General features: G+C 30.3%; 2 protein-coding genes across 2 annotated transcripts; one reads left to right on the plus strand and one right to left on the minus strand.

Moving 5' to 3' along the window:
• Positions 1-373: 373 nt before the first annotated feature.
• Positions 374-5,054, minus strand: LOC101488233 (eukaryotic initiation factor 4A-3). Its single transcript, XM_004487872.4, has 8 exons — positions 4,639-5,054; positions 3,618-3,858; positions 3,439-3,519; positions 2,531-2,638; positions 2,331-2,450; positions 2,028-2,195; positions 995-1,081; positions 374-812 (listed from the first exon to the last, which is right to left on the minus strand). The coding sequence occupies exons 1-8, from the start codon at positions 4,938-4,940 to the stop codon at positions 699-701; spliced, it is 1,221 nt and encodes a 406-aa protein (XP_004487929.1). The 5' UTR covers positions 4,941-5,054; the 3' UTR covers positions 374-698.
• Positions 5,055-8,502: 3,448 nt separating this feature from the next.
• LOC101488563 (ATP-dependent zinc metalloprotease FTSH 2, chloroplastic) lies at positions 8,503-13,542 on the plus strand. The gene is made up of 5 exons (XM_012718338.3): positions 8,503-8,690; positions 10,669-11,838; positions 11,915-12,228; positions 12,512-12,752; positions 12,912-13,542. The coding sequence occupies exons 2-5, from the start codon at positions 10,669-10,671 to the stop codon at positions 13,251-13,253; spliced, it is 2,067 nt and encodes a 688-aa protein (XP_012573792.1). The 5' UTR covers positions 8,503-8,690; the 3' UTR covers positions 13,254-13,542.
• The last annotated feature ends 11,222 nt before the right edge of the window (positions 13,543-24,764 follow it).

Consider the following 24,764-nt stretch of genomic DNA (forward strand, 5'->3'; position numbering starts at 1 on the left):
GCCTGTAACATATCCCCCCTCTTCCCTCGCCACACACCGTGAAGACACAACAATAACAAGTTTTTTCAAAGACAACAAAATTGACATTTTCTAGTTACTTCCTCCCTCTTCCGTCCGTGCACAAACTCTCACACGCGGAGGTCGCCAAAGTTGCAAAAATCAGGTTATGCCCTGTTACTATAATCCTGACTCCATTCAACTGGTTTTCACTGATTTGGAACAAAGTTATATGGTCTTTGTTTGCCAGAAGATAGGACAGTTAAAAAGTTCAAGCAGGGCAACGTTTCTAATGGTTGCATTATCCATGCAAGCGAAATAATCCAAAAATGAAAACTTAACCCACTTCTCATAATCTAGAATAAGATATATAATGTAAACAATGCTCATAAAATAGCTAAATAATCAACCAAGTCAAAACATCATCTGTCATTTGAATCATAAAATTAGACATTCATTATCGAATGTAAGACAATAGACAAAGCAACTGAGAACCCAATTTACATATTGATCTCAACCAGATCAGCAAAGAAAAATGTTATCTTTGTGGTACAGTCGAGCACACTAAAAGAATCTAATAGAACAATGTTAAAAGTTTAACAAGAACATCACAAAAAAGTATCAAACCAAAACCACAATCAAATGCTAATTACTCCGATGGATTTGGCAAACACACTCCACCAAGCATACTGCATTACTTTTTATATAAGATCAGCAACATTCATTGGCATCTCATCAATCTGAGTACTGTAATATTGCTCAATATCTCTCAAGATCTTGATATCATCGCTTTTAACAAAATTTAAGGCAACACCCTGCAATACATAATTAGGTCCAACTATAAGTAACGAAACCAAATCAGATTGTGGGAGTACTAATAAATAGATAATTTCTCAAAATCCTCCAAAGAGTAAATAAAGTTTCTGATGTGAAAATCAGACTAACTACTATTTAAGTAAACAAATAATAATTCATCTAATTTTAACATTCCCAATACCTTGCGTCCAAAACGTCCAGAGCGACCAATCCGATGAATGTACAGCTCTCGATTATTTGGAAGATCATAATTAATAACTAGAGAAACCTGATAACAGATATAAGTTCATAATCAGTATCAACAATTAATTCCTCCATGTACAATTCTAAAGAACCCATACAAGAATATCTCAAGAACTTTAATTGTTACTAGTCAAATGGATGAATAAATATTTTCAGTTGTTTGCATTTCATAAGAATAATGAATAAAGCCATGTTACTATTTTAGCACATACCTTCACCCCACCCAAAAGACAAAAAACAAACAGGGCGCAAAATTAATACCAATATCAACCAACAAATATTCAACGAAGAATCATGGTTGCAGAGTTAGAATCACAATTCCCAATAGGAATGCTTGTGCCCATCAACAATCACTGAATACTATTTATGATTGTTAGTCTAAGCAGTTGTGATATTCCTTGCTGTATTGAGAAAATTTCTCTACTTCTCTTCAGGTAAGTAATTATTTTCTATACTTTCAACTATGTTTTGGGTGAGCATTAGACAAAGGTGGTTTTTAACAACCTTGATTTCGCAAATTTGAGCTACAAGTAAAGTTATTTATGTTTTGAAAGCTAGTTTGTATCCCTTCTACTCTAACTAAATATTTGATGAGAAAATTAATTATTATTCACAGTAATCAAACAACTAGAATTTTAAATAAATCAAAGAGTTTGACAGGAGACGAGATAAACTGACACCCTTGACATGAATCCAAACACATACAAAGAAACAGAGACAAACTAAGCAACTGAGAATAATAATAATAATAATAATAATAATAATAATAATAATAATAATAATAGTAATAATAATAATAATACCCTTCTACTCTAACTAGATATTTGGTGAGAAAATTAATTATTATTCACAGTAATCAAACATCTAGAATTTTAAATAAATCAAAGAGTTTGACAGGAGACGAGATAAACTGACACCCTTGATCATGAATCCAAACACATACAAAGAAACAGACTGGTCAAACAACTTGCCTGCTGTACATCAAGGCCACGAGCCCAAACATCAGTTGTTATCAATACTCGGGTTGTTCCAGAACGGAATTCTCCCATAATTGCGTCTCTTTCTCTTTGAGGCATGTCACCGTGCATTGATGAGACAGTAAAATTATTGTTGCGCATTTTTTCAGTTAACCAGTCCACCTGTTACACAAGGATATATATATATATAATTATAATAATAAGATAGGAACTGTAAACTGATAACCATGTGCAAATATAGAGTACAGAATCTAATAATCTGCCATATATTATAGAACCTTGATAACTTTCATTTACCTTTCGCTTGGTGTTACAGAATATCACAGCTTGAGTGACGGTAAGTGTATCATAAAGATCACACAGAGTATCAAACTTCCATTCCTCCCTTTCAACCGCAACAAAAAATTGCTTGATGCCCTGTAATTAGGGGCAGGATAATTGCATCAATATACAGTGAAATACTCAAAAGCAGAAAGACAATAAAAGCAATTGCTTACCTCCAATGTCAATTCATCACGTTTTACAAGGATCCTCACGGGATCTGTCATAAACTTATTTGTCATCTCCAGAATTTCATGAGGTAGTGTAGCAGAAATCAAGCAAACCTACACAGTAAAAACTAAACAATTCAGAGTCTACATAGGTTTGGAAAGAATACAAACAAGACTGTTCCACAAGTTTACAACAAAACAAACATCAATCCAGTAACTGGGACCAAGGACCTTAAAGATGCATCCAGTTAAGTTATAAATTGAGTGAAGTAAGATTGCAGGTAATTGGGCCAACCTAAGTTTGAAATCCAAATAAAGGCAACAGATTTTTAAAAATCTGCATCAGAATCTCATCACCTAGGTTCTTCATTCAAAAACAGTGCAAAAATTAAATGATTACTGCTAGAAACTTATATTATGAAGAGAGGGGGAAAAAAAAAAAGAAGCTTCATTTTTCGGTCAAACCATTAAATTGACTTCTCATGTCACTGATAATAGGTATTTAGTTTTCAATGAATTCAATATTTGAACTAATCAAATCAAAATAAGTATTTCAAAAGAAGAGATTTTCTGAATTCGTCGCCAGTGTCTTTTCCCTTCAGGCTCATTGCCACCTTCATGTGATGTGTTATGATGTGGAGTCAAGTCACTAAATCCAATTATCAAACAAGCACACATTTCATCCCTATTTGCTAACCAAATTAATCTGAATTGGAAATTGGTATATCTAAAATTCAATATTATTTTTGTTCATAGTCAATACCACACCTTAAGCTGTTGTGAAATTTACTTGGCAAATACTTACTAGCCCTGTGGATTTTAGTTTGTTTTAAGCATATATAATAAGATTTCATATTGGAGAAATTCCATTCCAAACACAACGACAGAGATAAGGACATCAAGGGGAGGAGAACCTGAAGATCCGGTGGGAGATATCTATACACATCATAAATTTGATCTTTAAACCCTCTGCTCAACATTTCATCAGATTCATCCTGTAATCGAAAAGAAAAATATATGAAAATTCTTGACACACAGCAACAAAAAGAAGAAAAATAATACAATCAAGCATTGGCAAGTAGTAGTGAATTACCAGAACTAGCAACTTGATAGCTCTTGTGCGCAATGTTCTCCTTTTGATCATGTCACAGACTCGACCAGGAGTTCCAGACACCACATGAACTCCATGCTCAAGTTTCCTTATATCTTCTCCTACACTTTTGCCTCCAATGCAAGCATGCGCTTGTATATTTATGAAATCCCCAATAGCCAATATAACTTTTTCAGTCTGTGAGGCCAGCTCCCTTGTTGGAGACACAATTAAAGCTTGCACTCTGTTCAGAAATTACAAAATTGGATTCAGTAATTAATAAATCGATGTTCTATGTTCTATGTTCAGAGAAGACCACTCATCTTTAAGATTATGTTCAAACCAAAAGATTAAAAAAACAAAAGTATTTTATGTCAGGAAGTTAAGGCCAGATACATTAAAACTTTATTTCCCAATTAAGAGAACTATAATTGGTATACAGTCTATATAACGATGAACAATAATCATACTATTACTTTCACTCTATCAATTCATTAGAATATTCACTCAGAAATTAAAAAATACTATGGATCCAGTTTCTCTAAAGCAAGAACCTCACTTTGTAGTGTAATAAAGTGAGCATTATTAAATACTAATCATTCATTAACAAACAAAAGGTGGTTATTATATGCACCTATAACAAATCATGAGTGTCTAGAAATATCATCCATTGATTTCCTCACTTTGATCTCTACTCAGTCTAAACGAGCCAAATTCAAAAATTTCACCCTTGAAAACTCCCATCAAAAAACATATAAAATCCTTTGTTCATCCTTAGGGGTTCATCTACCCCTGGTTAAACTTTCTCTTTTGTCTTTAAATTTCATAAACCCACATTATCACACAAACACCAAACAAAACTCAAAACCCCTAATTATACGTCAAAAAATCCCAACCATAGAAAAACCCTAATCTAAAAAATTCAACTTAAAATTACTCTCTACTTCTAATCTCCCCTTCGAAATACTCATCCAAACAAATCAACACAACAAAAACGACAAAGAAGAAGAAGAAAAAAACTTACTCTCTGACGGATGTATCAACAATCTGGCAAACCGTAAGCGCAATCATGGACGTCTTGCCGGTTCCAGATTGAGCCTGAGCGATAACATCACGTCCCTGAATGATAGGCGCAACGGCACGCTGTTGAATCGCGGAGGGTTTCTCGAAACCGTATTGGTAGATTCCACGAAGCAAATCGTCTTTTATTCCCATCTCCTCGAAGCTTCCAATCGCCGTCACACCCTCCGTCGTCTCGAAATCCATATCCTCAGAGGCGTTAACTGTTCTCCGACGATTCGCCGGAACCACCGAAGTTGCCGCCATCGCCGCCGAAATATAAAAGAGATTAGTGATGATAGGAGATAGAAGGGGAAATTTTGTGCCCTAGAAAGTATTAAAAAGCTAACACCGTACGTGGGGAGCAAATAATGAAATAATATTGTGCTAAATTGCTAAATAAATAGTGCTTTTTATATTTTTATCTTTCTTTTTTTTTTTTTTCGTGAGAAATCTTTCTCTTTTTTATTTTATTTTATAGTAAATCGTATTTTTTCTTAAATGCAACTACAAACAAATTATTTTAAATCAAAATAATAATATTCTCAATTTTTCTGCAGCCTTCCTTATCTCAATTTATTTTAGATATTGATAATTGATAATTTATTTTAAATTTCAAATAGATTTGAATAAGAGTGCTTATAAGTATGGCAAATTCAATAATCTCTTCACTCAAATCAACTTAATATGAATTTTGACTCACTTTATTTAAGTTTGAAACTAACTCAAACAAATGTATTCAAATATAATTATATTCGGTTTGAGTAGTACATTTAATATTTTGAACACACAAACTCACCTTATTTATGTGACATATATATTTTGATGTATAGTTATAATGTGTGAAAGACTGGGAACTAGTTGATATTCTCCAACATTGTCCTCACTACAAGTAGCATCGCCACCAAAATCAAGTACCAAGAGATACTCAACTAATTCATGTTCGTCTTGTAGGTGTGTCATTTCCTCCTAAACGTTGATTTGTTTGACATTATCTAGAGGATGATTAGGTGGCTCTCAAGGGAGATGGTGTAGTCCAAAACTTGGATGAAATGATAGTTTATGGAGGTGTGGTTCGACATCACATTGGTACCTTCATCTTTGACTACTCTTATGCTTTAGGAGTGTGTATTATTTTAATGACAAAACTTTTGACAATATATTATTGTTTATAGCTAACATTTTTTAGTGATTTCAGAAACATTGATATTATATCAGATTCTCAAGTAATAGTATCTTTAATTCTTAATAATTGTTCTCATATTACATTTATATTAGAATCTTGTCATTCGTATAAAGGAGATGCTTGCACCGTTGGATCACTTTAAATTATCTTATGTCCACTATGAAGCTAATCAAATAGTGGATACTTTTGTTAAAATATTTTTTCTTCTCAAATCAATCGCATTTTTGATAAAATTCCTTATTTCTCCTCCCTGGTTGTGTTGTATGATAAAAAAAAAATTGGTTGTCTTTCTTAGGGGCTTTTATCTTCTTCTTTTTTCTAGGATTTGTCCCCTCTTATTCACCAAAAAAAAGTATATATTTTGAGTTTGTTGTTAATTTAATTGATTTAAGTTTTTTGTTGTGTATGTGTAAATATTTTAAGTATTGAATGATATGTTTGTGATAGAAATTTTATGATTTTTGAGTATTTAAATTAAGACTTAAATATAGTTTTGGTCTTTTATCTAATATTCGTTTTGGCCATTTATTTTATTTTTAATTATTTTTTGTCATTTATCTTTTATGTTATATATGTTAGTCATAGTCACAATCACAACAAAAACTATAACAACATTTGATCATTAGAATCTCTTCTAACAATAGTCAATATGTATCCACTATAATATTTTTTTCAAAAATAATATTCATTTAACGAAATAATAAGTTTGCACTTGAAAAAACACTCTTTGTATGTTTTGAAACATATGTAAACTCGTTGAAATGAATAACGTTAATAAAAGTTCTTTGTATTTTTGTTTTGTCCTTATTAAAGTTGAACACTTGACTTAACAACCAATCTAATAGTATTATACCTCAATAGCTCATGACCATAATCTTACAGTTAATCGAAAAGGAGTATGATAAAAAAGACTAACATTCATCATTTATAAAAGATGAAAGGCGAAAATAAATTAAAAAAAGATAAATGACTAAAACTAATTTTTGATAAAAGAAAAAAAAATTAAAATTATAGTTAAACCTTAAATTAGTTACATTTTTTAGAAATGAAAAATAATTTTATTTTTATGTCTTGTAAACTCAACTCACTCGTCCATAACGAAGTTAGTATGGTTCAAATTTTATATAAAAATTATAAAATGAGAATTCAACAAAATTCAACCAAATAAAATTAATTAAATTGCGTATCAAATTTTGCCAAAAGCAACCCTACTCAATTTATATTTACACCTAGATGTGAATAACAGCTTTTATATATATATATTAGATTGCTAATATACACACCCAAACTTAATGGAGAAAAATTTATCCATTAAGTTCTTAAAGGAGAAAAACTTCAAACTTAAAAGACATCATACGTAATTTAGTATATCTTAATGACTAATGATATAAACGAATGCAACTTAAACGATCGAATTAGAAAAAAATTAAACTTAAAATGATTTAAACGATGATTGAGCTAAATTTAGAAGACTAAAGTTGTATTTTTGTCTTCTATAAAAAAAACTTCTCTATATCTTTAACTTAAACCACTTCAGATTTATTTTTTTTTCATCCTATTATTACTTCAATTTGCTTAAGTTTTTTTTTTCTAACAATTTTTTCACACTATTTCCACTCAGCGCAATAAAAAGCGGACAAACATGTGTTTGTCACCCGTCTAGACGTTAGTTCATCATAATATCATTGTTGCCAAAGAGATAATGCACTTTATGTCTAGCGATTACACTTTTTAGAATAGTTCTCTTGTACTTTATAGAGATGAACATTAATAAGTTATTGTCTAAAATGTAAAGATGAAGGATACCATTAACTTATTCTTCTAAAGAGTACTCTCGATCGTCAATAGTATTTTGAATAATTTGTCCACACAACAAATCCAATCCACCTTAGATTTTGCCATACTTTTGATGAAAAAAAGACAAAATCTAAGGTGACCTTTCATAAATGGTACATTGTAAACAATTCATAAAAATTACTAGAAACTTTAACGACAATGAACGACACACCTCAAAAGTATAAATTAACAATTCTTTCCACTTTACGTCTAAAAAATAATAGGCTTAATTGCAATTTTAGTCTCCTTATTTTAGCTGAATCGCGAAAGTAGTCCTCCCATTTTATTTCTCCTCAGTTTTGGTCCCCTTATTTTAGCTGAATCGCGAAAGTAATCCTTCAACCAAAATTTTGGTCCAAAACATAAGAAGTTTTTTTTCTTCATTTATTTAAGTCACATCATGCCTCAAGATTTCGTGGTGGAACAATTGTACATGAAATCTATGATCATAAATGGTGTAGTAGGACTTTAAAAAATGAAATTTTATCAAGCTTTGGACCAAAATTATGTTTAGAGACCAAAATTAGAGAGAAATAAAATGAGAGACTACTTTCGCGATTCAACTAAAAGTAGGAGGATCAAAACTGCAATTAAGCTAAAATAATATCAGGTTAATAAATTAAATTTTGATAAATACATCTATTTTTATTTTATTTTATCAAATCAATTGAGTCACAGTCCTCATAGGACCATTATGAGAAGCTTAAAATACTTCTAAACACCGGTCATTGTAGCATCGAAAAAAGAAAGAAAAAAAAAATCCTAAAATGTTATTATAAAAAAAACTCCAAAAAAATGGATAAAGAAAAATCTTGTAATGAAATTGATCTGGAATAAAACTCCAAAAACCCCAACTCCCTCACTCCGCCAAGAAAAATATCGCGTACAGTAGTCACATTCATCAGTCCTCAACACGTCTCTTGAAAATTAGTACAACATTGCATCCTTGCCAGATTCTTTCATTTTCTTCTCTCTCTCATCCTCTTCGTCTTCAGGTATTTGGTTTCTTCTTCCACTCTCTATTTTTCATGATCTTTCCCAAAACTTCCCTCATCATATCAACATAACACTGTTAATCATCAACTATTTTTACCCCTGCTTTTGTTAATTTTATTATTTCGTTTTTGATAATTTGATTGTTGGAGTTTTTAATGGTGGGTCGACCAAAAATTATATCTTTCCACCGATTAAACTGAGACTTTCTTACAATTTCAGAGACTATAACTTGTTAGAGAAAGCTTGCATATTTGTTCTTATCTCTGCTGGAGTGCCGTGTCTGGTGTCCGTGTTAGTATCTGTGCACGGTTCTTATTCTTTGTTTGTGTTAAAGTAAATATGTATTTAGTATTTTTGTAGTTTAAGCCAAATATGCTGCATGGATCAATGGTTTATTTTGAAGTAAAAAGATTCAACTCTGGCGCTTGTTTGTCCAAAGATGCATGGTTGTTGATATTGTATTAGGTTATGCAGTCACTTGGTTTTGTTAGATTTTTTTGTTATTATCTTTTAAAGTTGTGGCGGCTTTCTCCTGTTGAATGACTTGATTGGTAAAAAAATAATTGACACAAGCTAATACGTTCTAAGTCATTACTACACACAATCAGATTAAGTTTATTATGTTATGCTTTTATTCACAAAGAAAGGACAAAAACAAAGATTTGGTAGTTTATGGGAGATAACTTTAATGGGCTGCACTTCTTGCTCTTGTGATTATAATAATCATGTCAAAGGGGTCATCTACGTTCTTAATTTGGCTTCTAGCATAATCTGTCCTGCTGATCATTCTGCCAAGTTTTTGTTCTTCTTAGGGTTGTTTGTTACTTTTCATATCTAGAAATTTTTTAAGGGCACATTTTATGTACAATATTTGTGGCACTTACGCTTGTGTGTAGAATATAGAATATTGAGTGAATTTGTTGTGTTGGTTTGTGTGATAAGAAATTAATCGACAGTATAAAATAGTTTGATGTGAGATTGTAGATAGGAACTCTCAAATGTGTATAGGATGTAATGAGGCTTCAGAAACTATGTGTCATTTCTTCTTTGAATGTCCGTTTTTTTCAAGAGTGTGGTATGAGTTAGCTAAATGGTTAGGTGTGGATATAGTGATCCAAAATAGTGTATTGGACCATTTTTGGAACTTCTCAGGTTGGGTATTTGGAGGAAAGGTCTTGGAGGCAAAATTATGCACTTTATGGTTTGCATGTATTTGGTCAGTGTGGAAAGCTTGGAATCCACAAATTTGTCATAATAAAGCTTGGCAAAATTAGACAGCATTTTGAAATTGGCGAAGTTGCACTCGTGGAATTGGTTACAATAAAAAACAAAAGGCTTTAACAGCCACTTACCATTATGGTTCCAAAATCTTCTCCCTTGTATTGGAGTTGTGAAGTGGTAGAGCAGGATAAGTGATGAGGGCTTTTTCAGAGGGTTGTGTGGAGTGTGGTTTGTGGAGGGTTATGGAGTTTGTTTGGGATTTGAGTTAATATTGGTAACAGCCTAGCAGGATCGATTTTTATTCTGGTTTGGATAAGCTTTGGTTGCTATGATGGTAATTATCATTTTGGTTTCATTCTGATATATGTGGAGTTTGGGAGTTTAATTTGCAGGACTGGCAACAAGCTTTTACATCAGTAATTGGTGGATTAAGCTTGGAAGTCTCATTTGCTTAAGTAGCAGCATGAGCTCTAAATTTAGATAGCGATGGAGTCTCTCAATTTGTAATTCTTTTGTTCCTTAGATTATGTATCTTTTGTCCAGTCATGCACATCTTGTGCTGGTTTAGTTTTGTTAACGCATTTGCTTTTCCAAAAAAACTAATTGACAGTGTAAACTGAATTTACTGTGTTGGTTTTTGTAATAAGAAATTAGTCGACGAATAGAAATTTTATATATAAAATATTTCTCTACATGCAAATCACAGAAATAATCTATGTTTACTAACCCATATTTTGAATACTCTTCTCGATACAGATGGCAGCATCATTGGCATGCCTGGTTGGGAGTGGTTTATCTACACAGAGTAATAAAATAACTTTTGGCAAGGACGTAAATGGAAGACAAGTAGTATTTTCTCAGAGACATTCATCATTGAGGAGGGCATCCAAATCTATAGTTGTAAAGGCATCCTTTGATAAATGGAAACATGAAGGGAGAAGAGGATTTCTGAAATTGTTTGGCTTACCCGCATTATTAGGAAGTGGGAAAGCTTATGCTGACGAACAAGGGGTTTCCTCCTCCAAAATGTCGTATTCGAAGTTTCTCGAGTATTTGGACAAGGGTAGGGTTAAAAAAGTTGATCTGTTTGAGAATGGAACTATAGCAATTGTAGAGGCTGTTTCTCCTGAGTTGGGTAATAAGGTGCAGAGAGTGCGAGTTCAACTTCCTGGACTTAGCCAAGAACTCCTTCAGAAATTCAGGCAAAAGAACACTGACTTTTCAGCTCATAATGCTCAAGAGGAGTCGGATTCCCTTTTTTCGAACCTGATTGGAAATCTGGCTCTACCTCTAATTGTGATTGGCGGATTGTTCCTTCTCTCACGTCGCTCATCTGGAGGGACGGGAGGTCCCGGTGGGTCTGGTTTTCCTTTTGCTTTTGGTCAATCGAAAGCCAAATTTCAAATGGAACCAAACACTGGAGTAACATTTGATGATGTTGCTGGGGTGGATGAAGCCAAACAAGATTTTATGGAGGTAGTGGAGTTTCTTAAAAAGCCTGAGAGGTTCACTGCTATTGGTGCTCGCATTCCAAAAGGAGTTCTTCTCGTAGGTCCACCGGGGACTGGGAAGACGTTATTAGCCAAGGCTATTGCTGGTGAAGCAGGCGTTCCATTTTTCTCAATCTCAGGTTCTGAGTTTGTTGAGATGTTTGTTGGTGTTGGTGCTTCTCGAGTTCGAGATTTATTCAAGAAGGCAAAAGAGAATGCTCCTTGTATTGTTTTTGTTGATGAAATCGATGCTGTAGGAAGGCAACGAGGCACTGGAATTGGTGGAGGGAATGATGAAAGGGAACAGACCCTCAACCAACTTTTGACAGAAATGGATGGATTTGAGGGTAATACCGGAATCATTGTCATTGCAGCAACCAACAGGGCTGACATTCTCGACTCTGCTTTATTGAGACCTGGACGGTTTGATAGACAGGTAAAGATTGCTTTACAAAATAAAATACATGCATTTCTTAATGAGTAAATTATTACTGAACATAATGCTTTTGTAGGTAACAGTTGATGTTCCGGACATTCGGGGAAGGACTGAAATACTAAAGGTTCATGGTAGCAATAAAAAGTTTGATGCTGACGTTTCTCTTGAGGTAATTGCAATGAGAACACCTGGCTTTAGTGGAGCTGATCTTGCAAACCTCTTGAATGAAGCTGCTATATTAGCTGGTCGGCGTGGAAAGACGGAAATTTCATCAAAAGAAATTGATGATTCTATCGATAGGATTGTGGCTGGAATGGAAGGAACAGTGATGACAGATGGGAAGAGCAAAAATTTAGTGGCATATCATGAAGTTGGGCATGCCATATGTGGGTAAGTGTAAAATTAAGCTGTACTTGTCTTTCATGTCAAAATTGTGTATGATTGCAAAATAAGCAGAATATGTATGTTGCCGTCATGAACTCATGTTACAATCCTAATCATGGAATCGATTTGATCATCAAATTATAGATTATAAGTTCATAACCTATATGAGCTCAATCAAGTTCATAACCTATATGAGCTCAATCAAGTTCATAACCTATATGAGCTCAGTCGAGGAAACAATGGTTAACATTTAGGAGCTGTTTCTGCTAATATCAAACTGTACTTGCAGAACTTTGACTCCTGGCCATGATCCTGTACAAAAGGTAACCCTTGTTCCACGTGGGCAAGCTCGGGGTCTTACTTGGTTCATTCCTTCTGATGACCCAACTCTAATCTCCAAACAACAACTCTTTGCGAGAATTGTTGGTGGACTCGGTGGCAGAGCAGCAGAGGAAATTATTTTCGGTGAGCCTGAAGTTACAACTGGAGCAGCTGGTGATTTGCAGCAAACAACCAGTTTGGCTAAACAGGTCCTTATTCATTGACATAATGAGATTATTTTCTGTTGTTCCGTAATACATCTCACTCATTTAGTCATTTTCCTAATTTTATTTGGCGGCGATGAGTACTCTGATTGCAACTCTGTCATAAATGTGTTTCAATAATTTGAAATGACACTCTTGTTACAGATGGTAACCGCATTTGGAATGTCTGATATTGGTCCTTGGTCCCTTATGGACGTATCAGCTCAAAACACAGATGTTATCCTGAGAATGATGGCAAGAAACTCAATGTCAGAAAAGCTTGCCGAAGACATTGATGCTGCTATCAAGAGGATCTCAGATGAAGCATATGAAATTGCATTGAAGCATATCAGGAACAACCGTGAGGCCATTGATAAGATTGTCGAAGTTCTACTGGAGAAAGAGACGATTACCGGAGACGAATTCAGAGCTCTCCTATCGGAGTTTGTTGAAATTCCACCCGAAAATGTGGTACCTTCTTCAACTCCCTCACCGGTTGCTGCTTGAGTTGTGATATGTCATTGCAATCTAGTGTAGCCCTTTACGTACTAATTTTTCTGAAATTGTAAAATATTTGTAATATACCCTTTACTCCAAGTTATTTAGTTAGAATAGATCCTAGCTTGTTTCTGTCTATCTCTGTTTTTCTTGTGTTGATAGCAGCAGATAGTATGTTCCTTCAAAGTGTTAGTTAGGACATGATGTAGCTTACTAGAACAGTGATAATAAAGTATTGATACCTATATTATGATTGTACTAATTTGCTACTAATGAGATGTGGTGTTTTGTTTTTTAAGTGTAAAAGCTTTGTGCATGTGAGTTCTCTCGGTTTTGAGCACCACAATAATGAATGGCACGTAATATTGGAGGGGTAACCATGAGTTGAGGTACCATGAGGCAGTAGATAATTTGCTCTTTGTAGGAGGAATACACACTACATCTAGTTCAAGCCATTTACCTAAAAAAAAACAAAAGAAAACTGAAACCTTCAAGATGAAGCATTCATTCTACTATAGAAAATATTAGCATAGATTAAATAGCTGAACATCAGGGGTTGAATCTATGATATATCCCTTAGTTATTGTATTATTTTTTGTTTGCCATTAAGCATTAATTTTTTCTGCAAGTTCAAAAACAAGATAAAGGTGTCCTTATATAGTTATATTTATATCCATACACACTTGAAACTGCTAAGTATGCTAACAAATAAAGTTTAAAGAAGTCTTAGATACTTGATGCATATATTGTTTTGAAAGCACACTTACCATATTTGTTGATTGTTTGATACATGTGAAAAAGACTCTTGAAAAAAAATGTATAAAAGGAAAATATCTACCCATTTTGCTTTATTCTAGCTCCAAATTTTTTAAACTCTTGGGAAGCCTTATATTTTTGTAATACCATAAATAAATTCAGAAGTTCCATCTTGTTTTACTGTTTTTCAGGTAATCAACCCACCTAGTTCATTTTGTAAGAAAATATAAATCCTTGGAACCAAACTAGAGTAATAAAGTTCTGTCACTAATTATTTAGTGACGGATTTAGCAACACACTGAAATTTGTAACTTAACTTGGCCTCGCAAATTGCAATAGACATGATCCTGTCATAGATATAAGTAATCTGGCACTAATAATGGACACATTTTTTACTTGGAAGTCTAAATTTTTGTTACTAATAGTCACAAATTTTGTAACTAATTCTGATAATGATGCTATGACTAATTTTGTGACGAATAAGAAATCTCGTCGCAAATTCTGGGAAGAAATTATATTTTGCAAGAGATAAGTTAACTTGTGAATCAGCGACAGAAAATTTTAATTAGTTATAGAATTCATCTGATGGTGAGATGCTGTTAGATGACATGGTAGTTTCATGCTCATTTTGAATAACAAACGGCATAAAGAATTAAGAAAATGCTTTATTGTTGGGTTGGTTAGGCTATAAATAAATGAACAATAATAACATGTCCCTATAAAAATAGAAGCAACCAATAATAACTTACACCTCTGTCCTATAATGACAGTGAAAAAAGTCATTGATGTTTGGAGATAATAGAGGTTCTTTATTTAGTTTCCAAACAAACTTTGAGAAGGGGTGAAAAGATTGAGAGGAAAATTGATGTGAATTAAAATCTGTCTTTTTATTGATTTTGTATTACATATTATAAGTGCTCTTTAGTTTGCTTTTTATAAATGATATTTGTGCAACTAACTAACTGTCCCGTCACATTAACTAACTAATTGATTTTTATACTTACCTAATTATGAATTACACAACAATAATTGTAATGTGTGTGGTTCTTCGATTCTGATTATGGTGAGAGGAGTCATTTGGGAGGGAAAGTGAAGAAATAAAGGGGAGACACAAATTCAAATCATTTAGGAGATAAGGTTTTTGTTTTCTAATTTAGGTTTTTATATTTTTATATCAAATTATTTTTTGACAAGAATATTAAATATCAATCTAATATAAGTATGATAAAAAAATAAAATATCCCAACATATTTTTGTTCAATGAAAATATATTTCATATTAAATATTTCATTGAAATATTAATTTTTATTTTTGAATGAAAATATATTTCATATTAAATATTTCATTGAAATATTAATTTTTATTTTTGAAGATAGATATCACCAAATATATTTAAATATAGTTAACTGATATAAAATATAACATTCAATTTTAAATGAAAATAAAATATAAAAAAAAACATTAGGGCAAAATTTAGTAACTTTTGCTTCGTTGAGTTTGTTCAAAGAAATGTTGTTTAGCCCTAAATTTCATCATAATTAACGAGTGATTTGATTTTATCATAAAATTTTGGCACAATCGCATTTTTTTAGTAGTATTCAAAAATTTATAATAATTATTCGAATGTTTAAAAGAAGAAAAAATATTTTAGTATATCTTTTTTGTCGACATATTTTAATATTTCTTAGAAATTAATCTATATTATTATTAACGTATAAAGTTTTTTATACTATAACAAATCATAACTGTTGAATTATTAAAATATTTAAGTTTTATTATAATTAATTATAAAACAACATATATAATTGATTATGATGAGTTGATAATGTAAAATATTTTATGTTAATAATGTAAAATAATTAAATTTTTAATTAATCACAATTAAATTATTAAAAATATTTAATATAAAATAGCTGTGATGTGATGAGTACAACATTTTACAGCATCAACTTTTTACACCATCGGTTAAGCTCAAAATTCTAATAAAAACGTTGTATTATAATATCATTTCACTCTCTAAAAGTATAACCGAAGGAATCTTATAACATGATTTTGTTGCCCTCAAAATTCTTAAAAACTTGTTTATAGAGAAAAAAAAAATAAAGATATTAGCTGCAGTAGCGACCATCGAGGGGTTACCATATGCTTCCTCTGCCAAACATCATCAATATATACTTTCCATGTGATATTAATAATCGGAATTTGTTATAAACAAATCAAAACAATGAAATATAAGATAGTAGAGATGATTGAAAGAAAAGAGAAGAAGAAAAAATGAATAATATTATTTTATTAGTATGTTACTTTTGTTACAATATTAACCCTATTTATATTTACAAAGAAAAATACATTAACTAATGGATCAAATATTCATAACCTTCTTTCTTGAATGTCCATTGAGTATATGTTTCATTAAAAATTCGTCCGTAAAAAGTTCCAGTGAAAGAAAAAAAGTATAATATTTTTTGGTGAATTACATGTTGCATTAATTTGTCCCTCTCAACCATACAAAAATCTATGAGACGACGAAAATCCAACTTTGGTATCAATTGTTCGAAGATTCTATTTGAGAGTGACTTTGAAAATATCCACAAAATTATCACATGAACGGATTTGTTGAATATTTATGTCGCAACTCTTCTGCCGATCATAAGTGAAAAATAATTTTGGAGAAATATGTTTTGTTCGATCTCTTCTAATATAATATTCTTTAAATTAATTGCATGTGATATTATTTCGTAGAAACTTTCCAATAACGTTTTCTAGAAGAAAAATCACAAATCTCTTGTATTTGATGAATCAAACATTTTAACAAAACTACATCATTGACTTGTCTCATGTAGTACTAAAACTTCATCCTCATTTGATGATATTGTTGTTATGGTTTGTTTCACATATCTCCATTAAATGGTTGTACTTCACCATATAAGAAAATAGCTTCATTTATGATCTATACTATTATGAGAGTTATACAAATAACATGTATCTCTAAGATAACAAAGTAAATTTGTTGTTGTATATGTAAAGAAATTCACATGTCTTATAGATTAATAACAAATAATTAGTAAGGTACATTATCATTTGATGTTGCACTAATATATGGTACTTCAGTACCAAGTAGAATTTATCATTTTCTCGAGCTCTAAAAAGACATTTGTCCACCATTGATGACCTTACAATATTCAAAGTGCAAAACTAATTTGATTTGTTCATATATAACTATTATAAAGCATTTGCTATATAAGTTTCATAATTTACAAAAATATTCATCAAATAATCATTTTTGTAATCTCAAACAAATATTTTTTTCAAAATGCTTGACAAATGATAACTTTTCCATATCATCATTTAGCACATATTTAACACGAATTTTACACGATGTCCATCTAGATTTGTTTGAGCACATAAATAGACTTACTTATTTTGATTAAGTCATCTATTCAATAATTTGAATTGTATGTCCCACATAAATTAAATTCTTCTAGGAGTTTCTTATAATCATCACTATAAGTGAGTTATACAAATATGTTGTATCTTTAATATAAATTGAGCATTTGATGGCTACTAACTTTAATTAAGTATAAAAAGATTGTTGAATTTACTTCAGGTGAATATGTATTTCATCATTCTCATGTTTTTATCGCACGAAAATTCAACCATATAACTAACTAGTTTCACATCTTCAGATGTGCGTACTACAAGTCCAAAAGCCTTTTGCTTTATGGAGCGAACTTAATTTCACTTCAATTGCTGCTTTATATTTTCAAAGCATTTCTTTATATATAATATGCAATAGACTTTAGTTCATGATCCTCATTATCACTGACCACATATAGCGCTATATTATATGCAAAAACATCGTTAACTTCATGTCGGTTCCATTGTATTCCATTTGCAACATAATTTATTGAGATATTTTTATTTTCACAAGTTTCAGGTACATGATCAATTCTTCTGGAACTGAAAATCCATTATATCAAACTACTCTTTTGGAATTTTCATATACTCACTTGGGCCACCTTTTTATTTTTATGTTAGCTTCTTTTCTTATTTGAGGATTTTTTTTATCGTTGGAATTGCTTGGTCTCACACGATTCAAGCATGATTGAGACTCATTTGCAATATTATATTTTCAAACATAGACATTTGTTTTGATAGAAACATTTGCAGCTGATATTAGTCTTGCTTAACTTTGCAAATGAGTTATGCTTGGAACTTCTGGTTCACATTGTTTTATATGAGGATTAATATAAAATAATAATCTATTTCAATTAACTCATTTGAACTTATGGTTCACATTTTCAATTGCTTATTCTCTCCCCCTAATGTTGGAAAAATCAATTCATCAATTGATAATCAACCTAATGGACTAAACAAGTCTCCAATTATTTGTTCATAATACTTTATAATAGATGAAGATTTCATATCAAATGTATTTTTCCATTATTCTTATAGAATTCATCTTATTGTATTAAATTGAAGCAATTGAAAGATACACAACACATCCAAAAATTCACTAAGATGAAGAACATTAGGTTTTAAACATAAAATTTAAGGGGATGAATTACATACATTAACTTGTTTGCTTGATGTGAATCAATATCTCAACATACATAATTGCATATTTCCAAAGTAGAATTTAGAAGATATAATCTCATAAGTATGAATACAATTAACTTTAGACGCCTAAGAATGGATCTTCAAATCCATTTTTGGGGTATGAATATATGCTAAAAGATGTTCAATATAAATTTCAATTAGTTGAGAAAACAATCTCACAAATTTATAGTTGTTAGTTGTAATAAACATACATGTAACTATTTCGTTGATGCATCAATTTAAGTTATAAACATGTAACTGGTCCACACGGTCATGATCAATGTATTAGCTCACAAATATCACATTATATATAGTCTAGAAATGTGAATGACTTATTTTCTCAAATTATCACCTTCATTTAGGAACTAGTAATGCACAAAAGTTATTAGATTGAATAAACTTTTGAGTTTTCAATAGAAACCCATATAAATTTTTAACATTTTTTTTGCATTGTAATAGATCTGTGATAGCCCAACCGGTCTTGCTAACAACAAAATTTAATATGATTTGTAAACTTTAAGTTTACAAAAATATGTGTTTCAATTGTTCTAATCATTTTGAATTAATACTAAACAATCGGATCTTTATAGACTTTGCTTTTCAAATAAAAATATTCTAAAGATATGATTTATCTTGTAGATTACTATACATATTTCAAATAGTACTCCTATGGTTATGTACAATCAACATTACTTAAATAATTATTATAATAAAAACTTAATATTAAAGCATCAATTTTAGATTGTTCAAAATATGATTTTCTTAGTAATCATTTAGTGGTTGGGTTCTTGAAAAAAAAAAAAGACTTTTATACCCGTGATAATAATAAGTAAGATCTATTTGATCTTAATATGATTTAAAACAAAGAAAATTAAGAGAAAACTATTCACGTGCTTTGAATATACTCTTGAAGAGTTGAAGTAACAAACTATTTATCAAATGCAAAAGATTTGTAGTTGAATTCCTGATGAATTACACATTTAGACCATGATTGAAATCTATAAGATTTGTTTGATCTTAAAATTGATTTAAAAGAAAGGAAAATAAGATAAAATACATTTATCTTAATATCATTTCGTGCCACTCAAATATGCTAAGCAAAATTGAGAAAATATTTTCAAGAATATTTTGAAAGATTGATAATAAATTGTCATTGAACAAAAGGGAAATTATTAATTAAAAATGTGAAAGATCATATGATAGATTGAAGTAAATGATCGATGTTATTTTTGTATAACTATTGTTGTGATATGATAATTGATATAATAGAGATTATTATTTATGTGGTATTGATGAGTTACATGTGAACATGATAAAAATTTCATGAGTATGATAAATGATTGTGATCTTTATTACTTCTAATAGTGATATAGTGATTTTTTTATGAATATAATTTTGTAGTAACTCATATCAATGATTGATAAATTTAACTCCTCTAAGTATAATCTCTTTACATATATGCTTGGAATTTTGAGATAATTTTTGGTTGAGAGATGTCAATTCTAATATTATATTTTAATTACGAGTGCTTGAAATTTTTTGTATGTAATTTATAAATATTCGATACTAATTAAATTTGAAAATCATACATATTTTTTAAATGATATATTGTCAATATTTGAGTCAAAAGATATTTTATGCATTTATTGTAGTAACACTTTAAAATATTTTTTTTTTATCAAAATATAATTTTGACACTTTGTATTTGAAATTATTTTATGAAATCTATAAATATTTGATTGTATTTAATTAGAATTGTTTACTTTTTTAAATCAAATATTCTCAACATTTGAACTTAAAATATTCTATATAAAATTCTAATTTATAGTAGTAACACAAATGTAAAATATCTTTTCTATTAAACTGTTAGGATTGCAGAATTGTTTTGGCTTAATTTTCTTGATTTTCATGCCCAATATTATTGATTTGGATTATTGACTTTGATTGCTATATATCATAATATTCATTTGTAAAATATTATAAATTCTTGTTGTATTAGAAAACTTATAATAATTATTCAGATGTTTTTAAAAAAGGAAAAAAAACATTTTAATAAAACAATTATTGATCGAAATACTTTTGTATTTTTTAGAAATTAATTTATATACATAGTTAGTGTAATCATTTTTTACACTATTAGCACATTACAACCGTGAGTTATTAGAAATGTTTATTTTTTTACTATAATTATTTATAAAACCACATACATTATTTATTGTGATATGCTACCGGTGTAAAATATTTTACATTGACTGTACATGAAAATTAAACTATATTTCTTAGTGATTAATTAAACATAGTAATTTTGAAAATAATATAATTTAATTTATATACACCACCAATATAAAAAGTTTTAATATTGCTAGTCAATCACAACCATTAGATTATTAAAAATATTTGACTTTTAACATAACAATCTTACAAATCATGCATATGAATAGTTCTGATATACGCTGACGCCGTCGATAGATAAATTTTTTCACACCAACAATTAAATTCAAAATTTTAATAAAAAATTGGAGAAATTGCATTTACCTCACCAGAGGTCACCTTAAACGATAGACTAAATTACATCCGTGATCCCTTAACTTAATTTCAGGTAACGTTTTAGTTCTTTATCTTTTGTTTTTTTTTTTTTTTTTCCGAGTTGGTCCTTTATTTTAATTTTAAGTGACAATTTGATATTTTATGTTTTAAAATTTCAACAATGTTATCCTTTTTTATACAAAAATTCAAAAAAATCATCAAAATTTTCAACCAGGTAGCCTGATGAGCGGTTAGACCAATACTGTAGGATTAAGAGGCAGAGTAAAAAATATATTTGTGTAGTCTAAAAAGGTTGTTACAATGCATGTTAGATGTTTGTATTAATTATTAGGCTAAATTACATCTGTGGTATCTTAATTTAATTTCAGTAACGTTTTAGTCCTTTATCTTTTTTTTTTTTCCGAGTTGGTCCTTTATTTTAATTTTAAGTGACAATTTGATATTTTATGTTTTAAAATTTCAACAATGTTATCCTTTTTTATACAAAAATTCAAAAAAATCATCAAAATTTTCAACCAAAACCCATAAAATTAATAATCATCTTCAATATAATGCAAATTTTATCAAATCCATAACTCAAACATTCAAATACACTTATATTTTCATCTCCAACAACATCAAATAAAGAATAAAAGTATGAGTTTATTTCAAGATTTAAGTTATGAATTTGATTAAATTTGTATTTTATTGAAGATGATAATGAATTTTATGGGTTTTGTTTGAAAAATTTGATGATTTTTTTTGAATTTTTGTATAAAAAAGGATAACATTGTTGAAATTTTAAAACATAAAATATCAAATTGTCACTTAAAATTAAAACAAAGGACCAACTCGGGAAAAAAAAAATATAAAGGACTAAAACGTTACGTAAAATTAAGTTCAATGACATAATTTAACCTAAACGATACTAACACCCTTTCTAGTTTTGAAAAACGCCCCTCTCCTCACTAACTTTTTTTTTTGTGTATAACATTTATTTTCTGTTACTCTTTCAATTTTATCTATCATTTATCAAAATATACTGTTGGAACATAAGTATGTTATAGTGTGAATTTAAAAATGTGTTGAAGTCCCACATTGGAAAGAAATATTTTTTGTAAATTTAATTGGAAAGAAACTTGTTTTTTTAAAATTCAAGTCCCACATTGGTAAGAATATTTTTTGAATTCCCACTTTGAAAAAACTATCATATTTTGTGTAGTTTCAATTCTATACATACTAAAGTCCCACATTGTTTAGAAAACATATGTGACTTTGCTTCCATCACTATATAATGAGATTCAAGCTATTGTGAAAAGTACACCAAATTTGGATGCTTTTCCCAACTTTCTCTTTTCTCTCTCTTATATTCTGCTCGCCTAATTTTCGAGCCACTTCTCCCCTTTCTTTCTGTCCCTTCGGTTTTAGAGCGGTTATTATGTCGCAGTCCCTTCGATTTTAGAGCGGTTATTATGCCGCAGTCCCTTCGGTTTTAAAGCGGTTATTATGCCGCAGTCCCTTCGGTTTTAAAGCGGTTATTATGCCGCAGTCCCTTCGGTTTTAACACCAAAGTTGGATGCTTTTCCCAACTTTCTCTTTTCTCCCTCTTATATTCTGCTCGCCTAATTTTCGAGCCACTTCTCCCCTTTCTTTCTGTCCCTTCGGTTTTAAAGCGGTTATTATGCCGCAGTCCCTTCGGTTTTAAAGCGGTTATTATGCCGCAGTCCCTTCGGTTTTAAAGCGGTTATTATGCCGCAGTCCCTTCGGTTTTAAAGCGGTTATTATGCCGCAGTCCCTTCGGTTTTAGAGCGGTTATTATGCCGTATCGGTTTTTTGAACGGTTGTTATGCCGTAGTTCTTTTGTTTTTAGAGCGGTTGCTATGCCGTAATCACTTTGCTTTCAGAGCGGTTATTATGCCGTAATCAATTCGTTTTTGTCTTTTTGAGCGGTTATTATGCCGTAGTTATGAATGGTCATAGTACCATATTGAGAGTGACTTTGATTGTCATATTGAGAGTGGCTTAAAATGCCATATTGAAGGTGTAATTCTAGAACGGTTTTCTACGGTGCAGTGGAACTCCGATACAGTGAATCTGGGCTGTTTTATCCTGGGGACTTCGTGGTTGATAGTCTGCCTTGCACAATTTGGGCAGTGCCGCGAAACGTCTTAAAGAGAGCGACCTAGTCCGCGACTCAACCCAGTAATATCTTCGGTGGCATAAATTGTGAATTTTAAATAGTTTTTGAAACTCAAAATCCAACATATACTAGAATACAAACTCTAATTGTGGTACTAAGAACATAATTATACATTTCAAAATTACAAATACAAAATATAAAATCCTACCTTTATAAATTAAAAATATTTGATGCAAAACAGATAAATGTTTTTTTAAAACTAAGAAAGTGTGAATATCATTAACTAAAATAAACTCAAGGAAGATATTAATACAATTTCCCCTAAATTGTATCACAATATCACTTCCTCCCTTTAAAAGTATAACCAAAGGAATCTTTGTGTTTGTAGAAAAAAAAAGAAACAGAAACTAGCTGCAGCAGCGACGATCGAGGGGTTACCATATGCTTCCTCTGCCAAACATTGTCAACATCAATATATAAAAATTTCCATGTGATATTAACAATCGAAATTTAATTTATTCGCTAATGACAAGAGTTTTTCGTTCTCTTATGTATAATCATCATACATATAAAACCAAATAATACAAAAACCAAATAATATCCTTTTCTCAAAATAGATATATACTCCGATTATTTACCAATTTCTATCAAACGAACGGGTGCTAAATAAAGTACATCCATTATAAAAAAAAAAGGGTTAATGTCATGTAGCAAAAGAAAATTCAATTGAACCATGCACCACTACCCAACGAGACATTAATACACATCCATCCATAAAAAATATTAAATGATTAATGAGATCAGCTGAAATCATATTCTCTCAAGCAGCAAACAGGTGATTTGTAATCTTACTTGAGTAGTTATATTTGCTTATACAAAATGAAGTTAATTAAGGACCATTTATTTTCCATGTTTTGTTTTTTATTTTTAGGAAAGAAAATTTAAGGTAAGAAAAGGGTGTTTCAATCTAAGATAAATAATATTAATTTTATGATTCACTTTAAATCAGTAACATGCAGATTCAATGTTTATTTTTTTTTACCATAAGACCAAAAATATTAAAGTTTTTTATTTTCATTTTAACTAATAAAATATGTCTTCGTAATATATACGGCTACCTAGCTCCATTTTGTTTCATAATATTGTTTTATACTCTTTTCAAAATGAAATATAAAGAAAAAAGATAACTGAAAAATTGATGATTTAATGTTATTTTAATAATAGAGATCAATTTTTTAATTATAACTTTTTCTTATAATTTATTTCAAAAGAAATATTAATTAAAGTTTTGAAAGAAGTTGTCGTGTCAGCTATATATGTATATATATTGATCGAGTGTAGATGTTAATTCACTTAATTACATACAAATATAATCTACTATTGCAATATATATATATAATTTACTTAAATAGGATAACCCAAATGATTAATAAACTCTAGTTAATAACAAATAGTACATGAAAACTCAAGTTAGAGTCTATTTTCCTTGTGATTGAACA

Source organism: Cicer arietinum, chromosome 1 (genome assembly GCF_000331145.2).
Source record: "Cicer arietinum cultivar CDC Frontier isolate Library 1 chromosome 1, Cicar.CDCFrontier_v2.0, whole genome shotgun sequence".
Lineage (NCBI taxonomy): Eukaryota > Viridiplantae > Streptophyta > Magnoliopsida > Fabales > Fabaceae > Cicer > Cicer arietinum.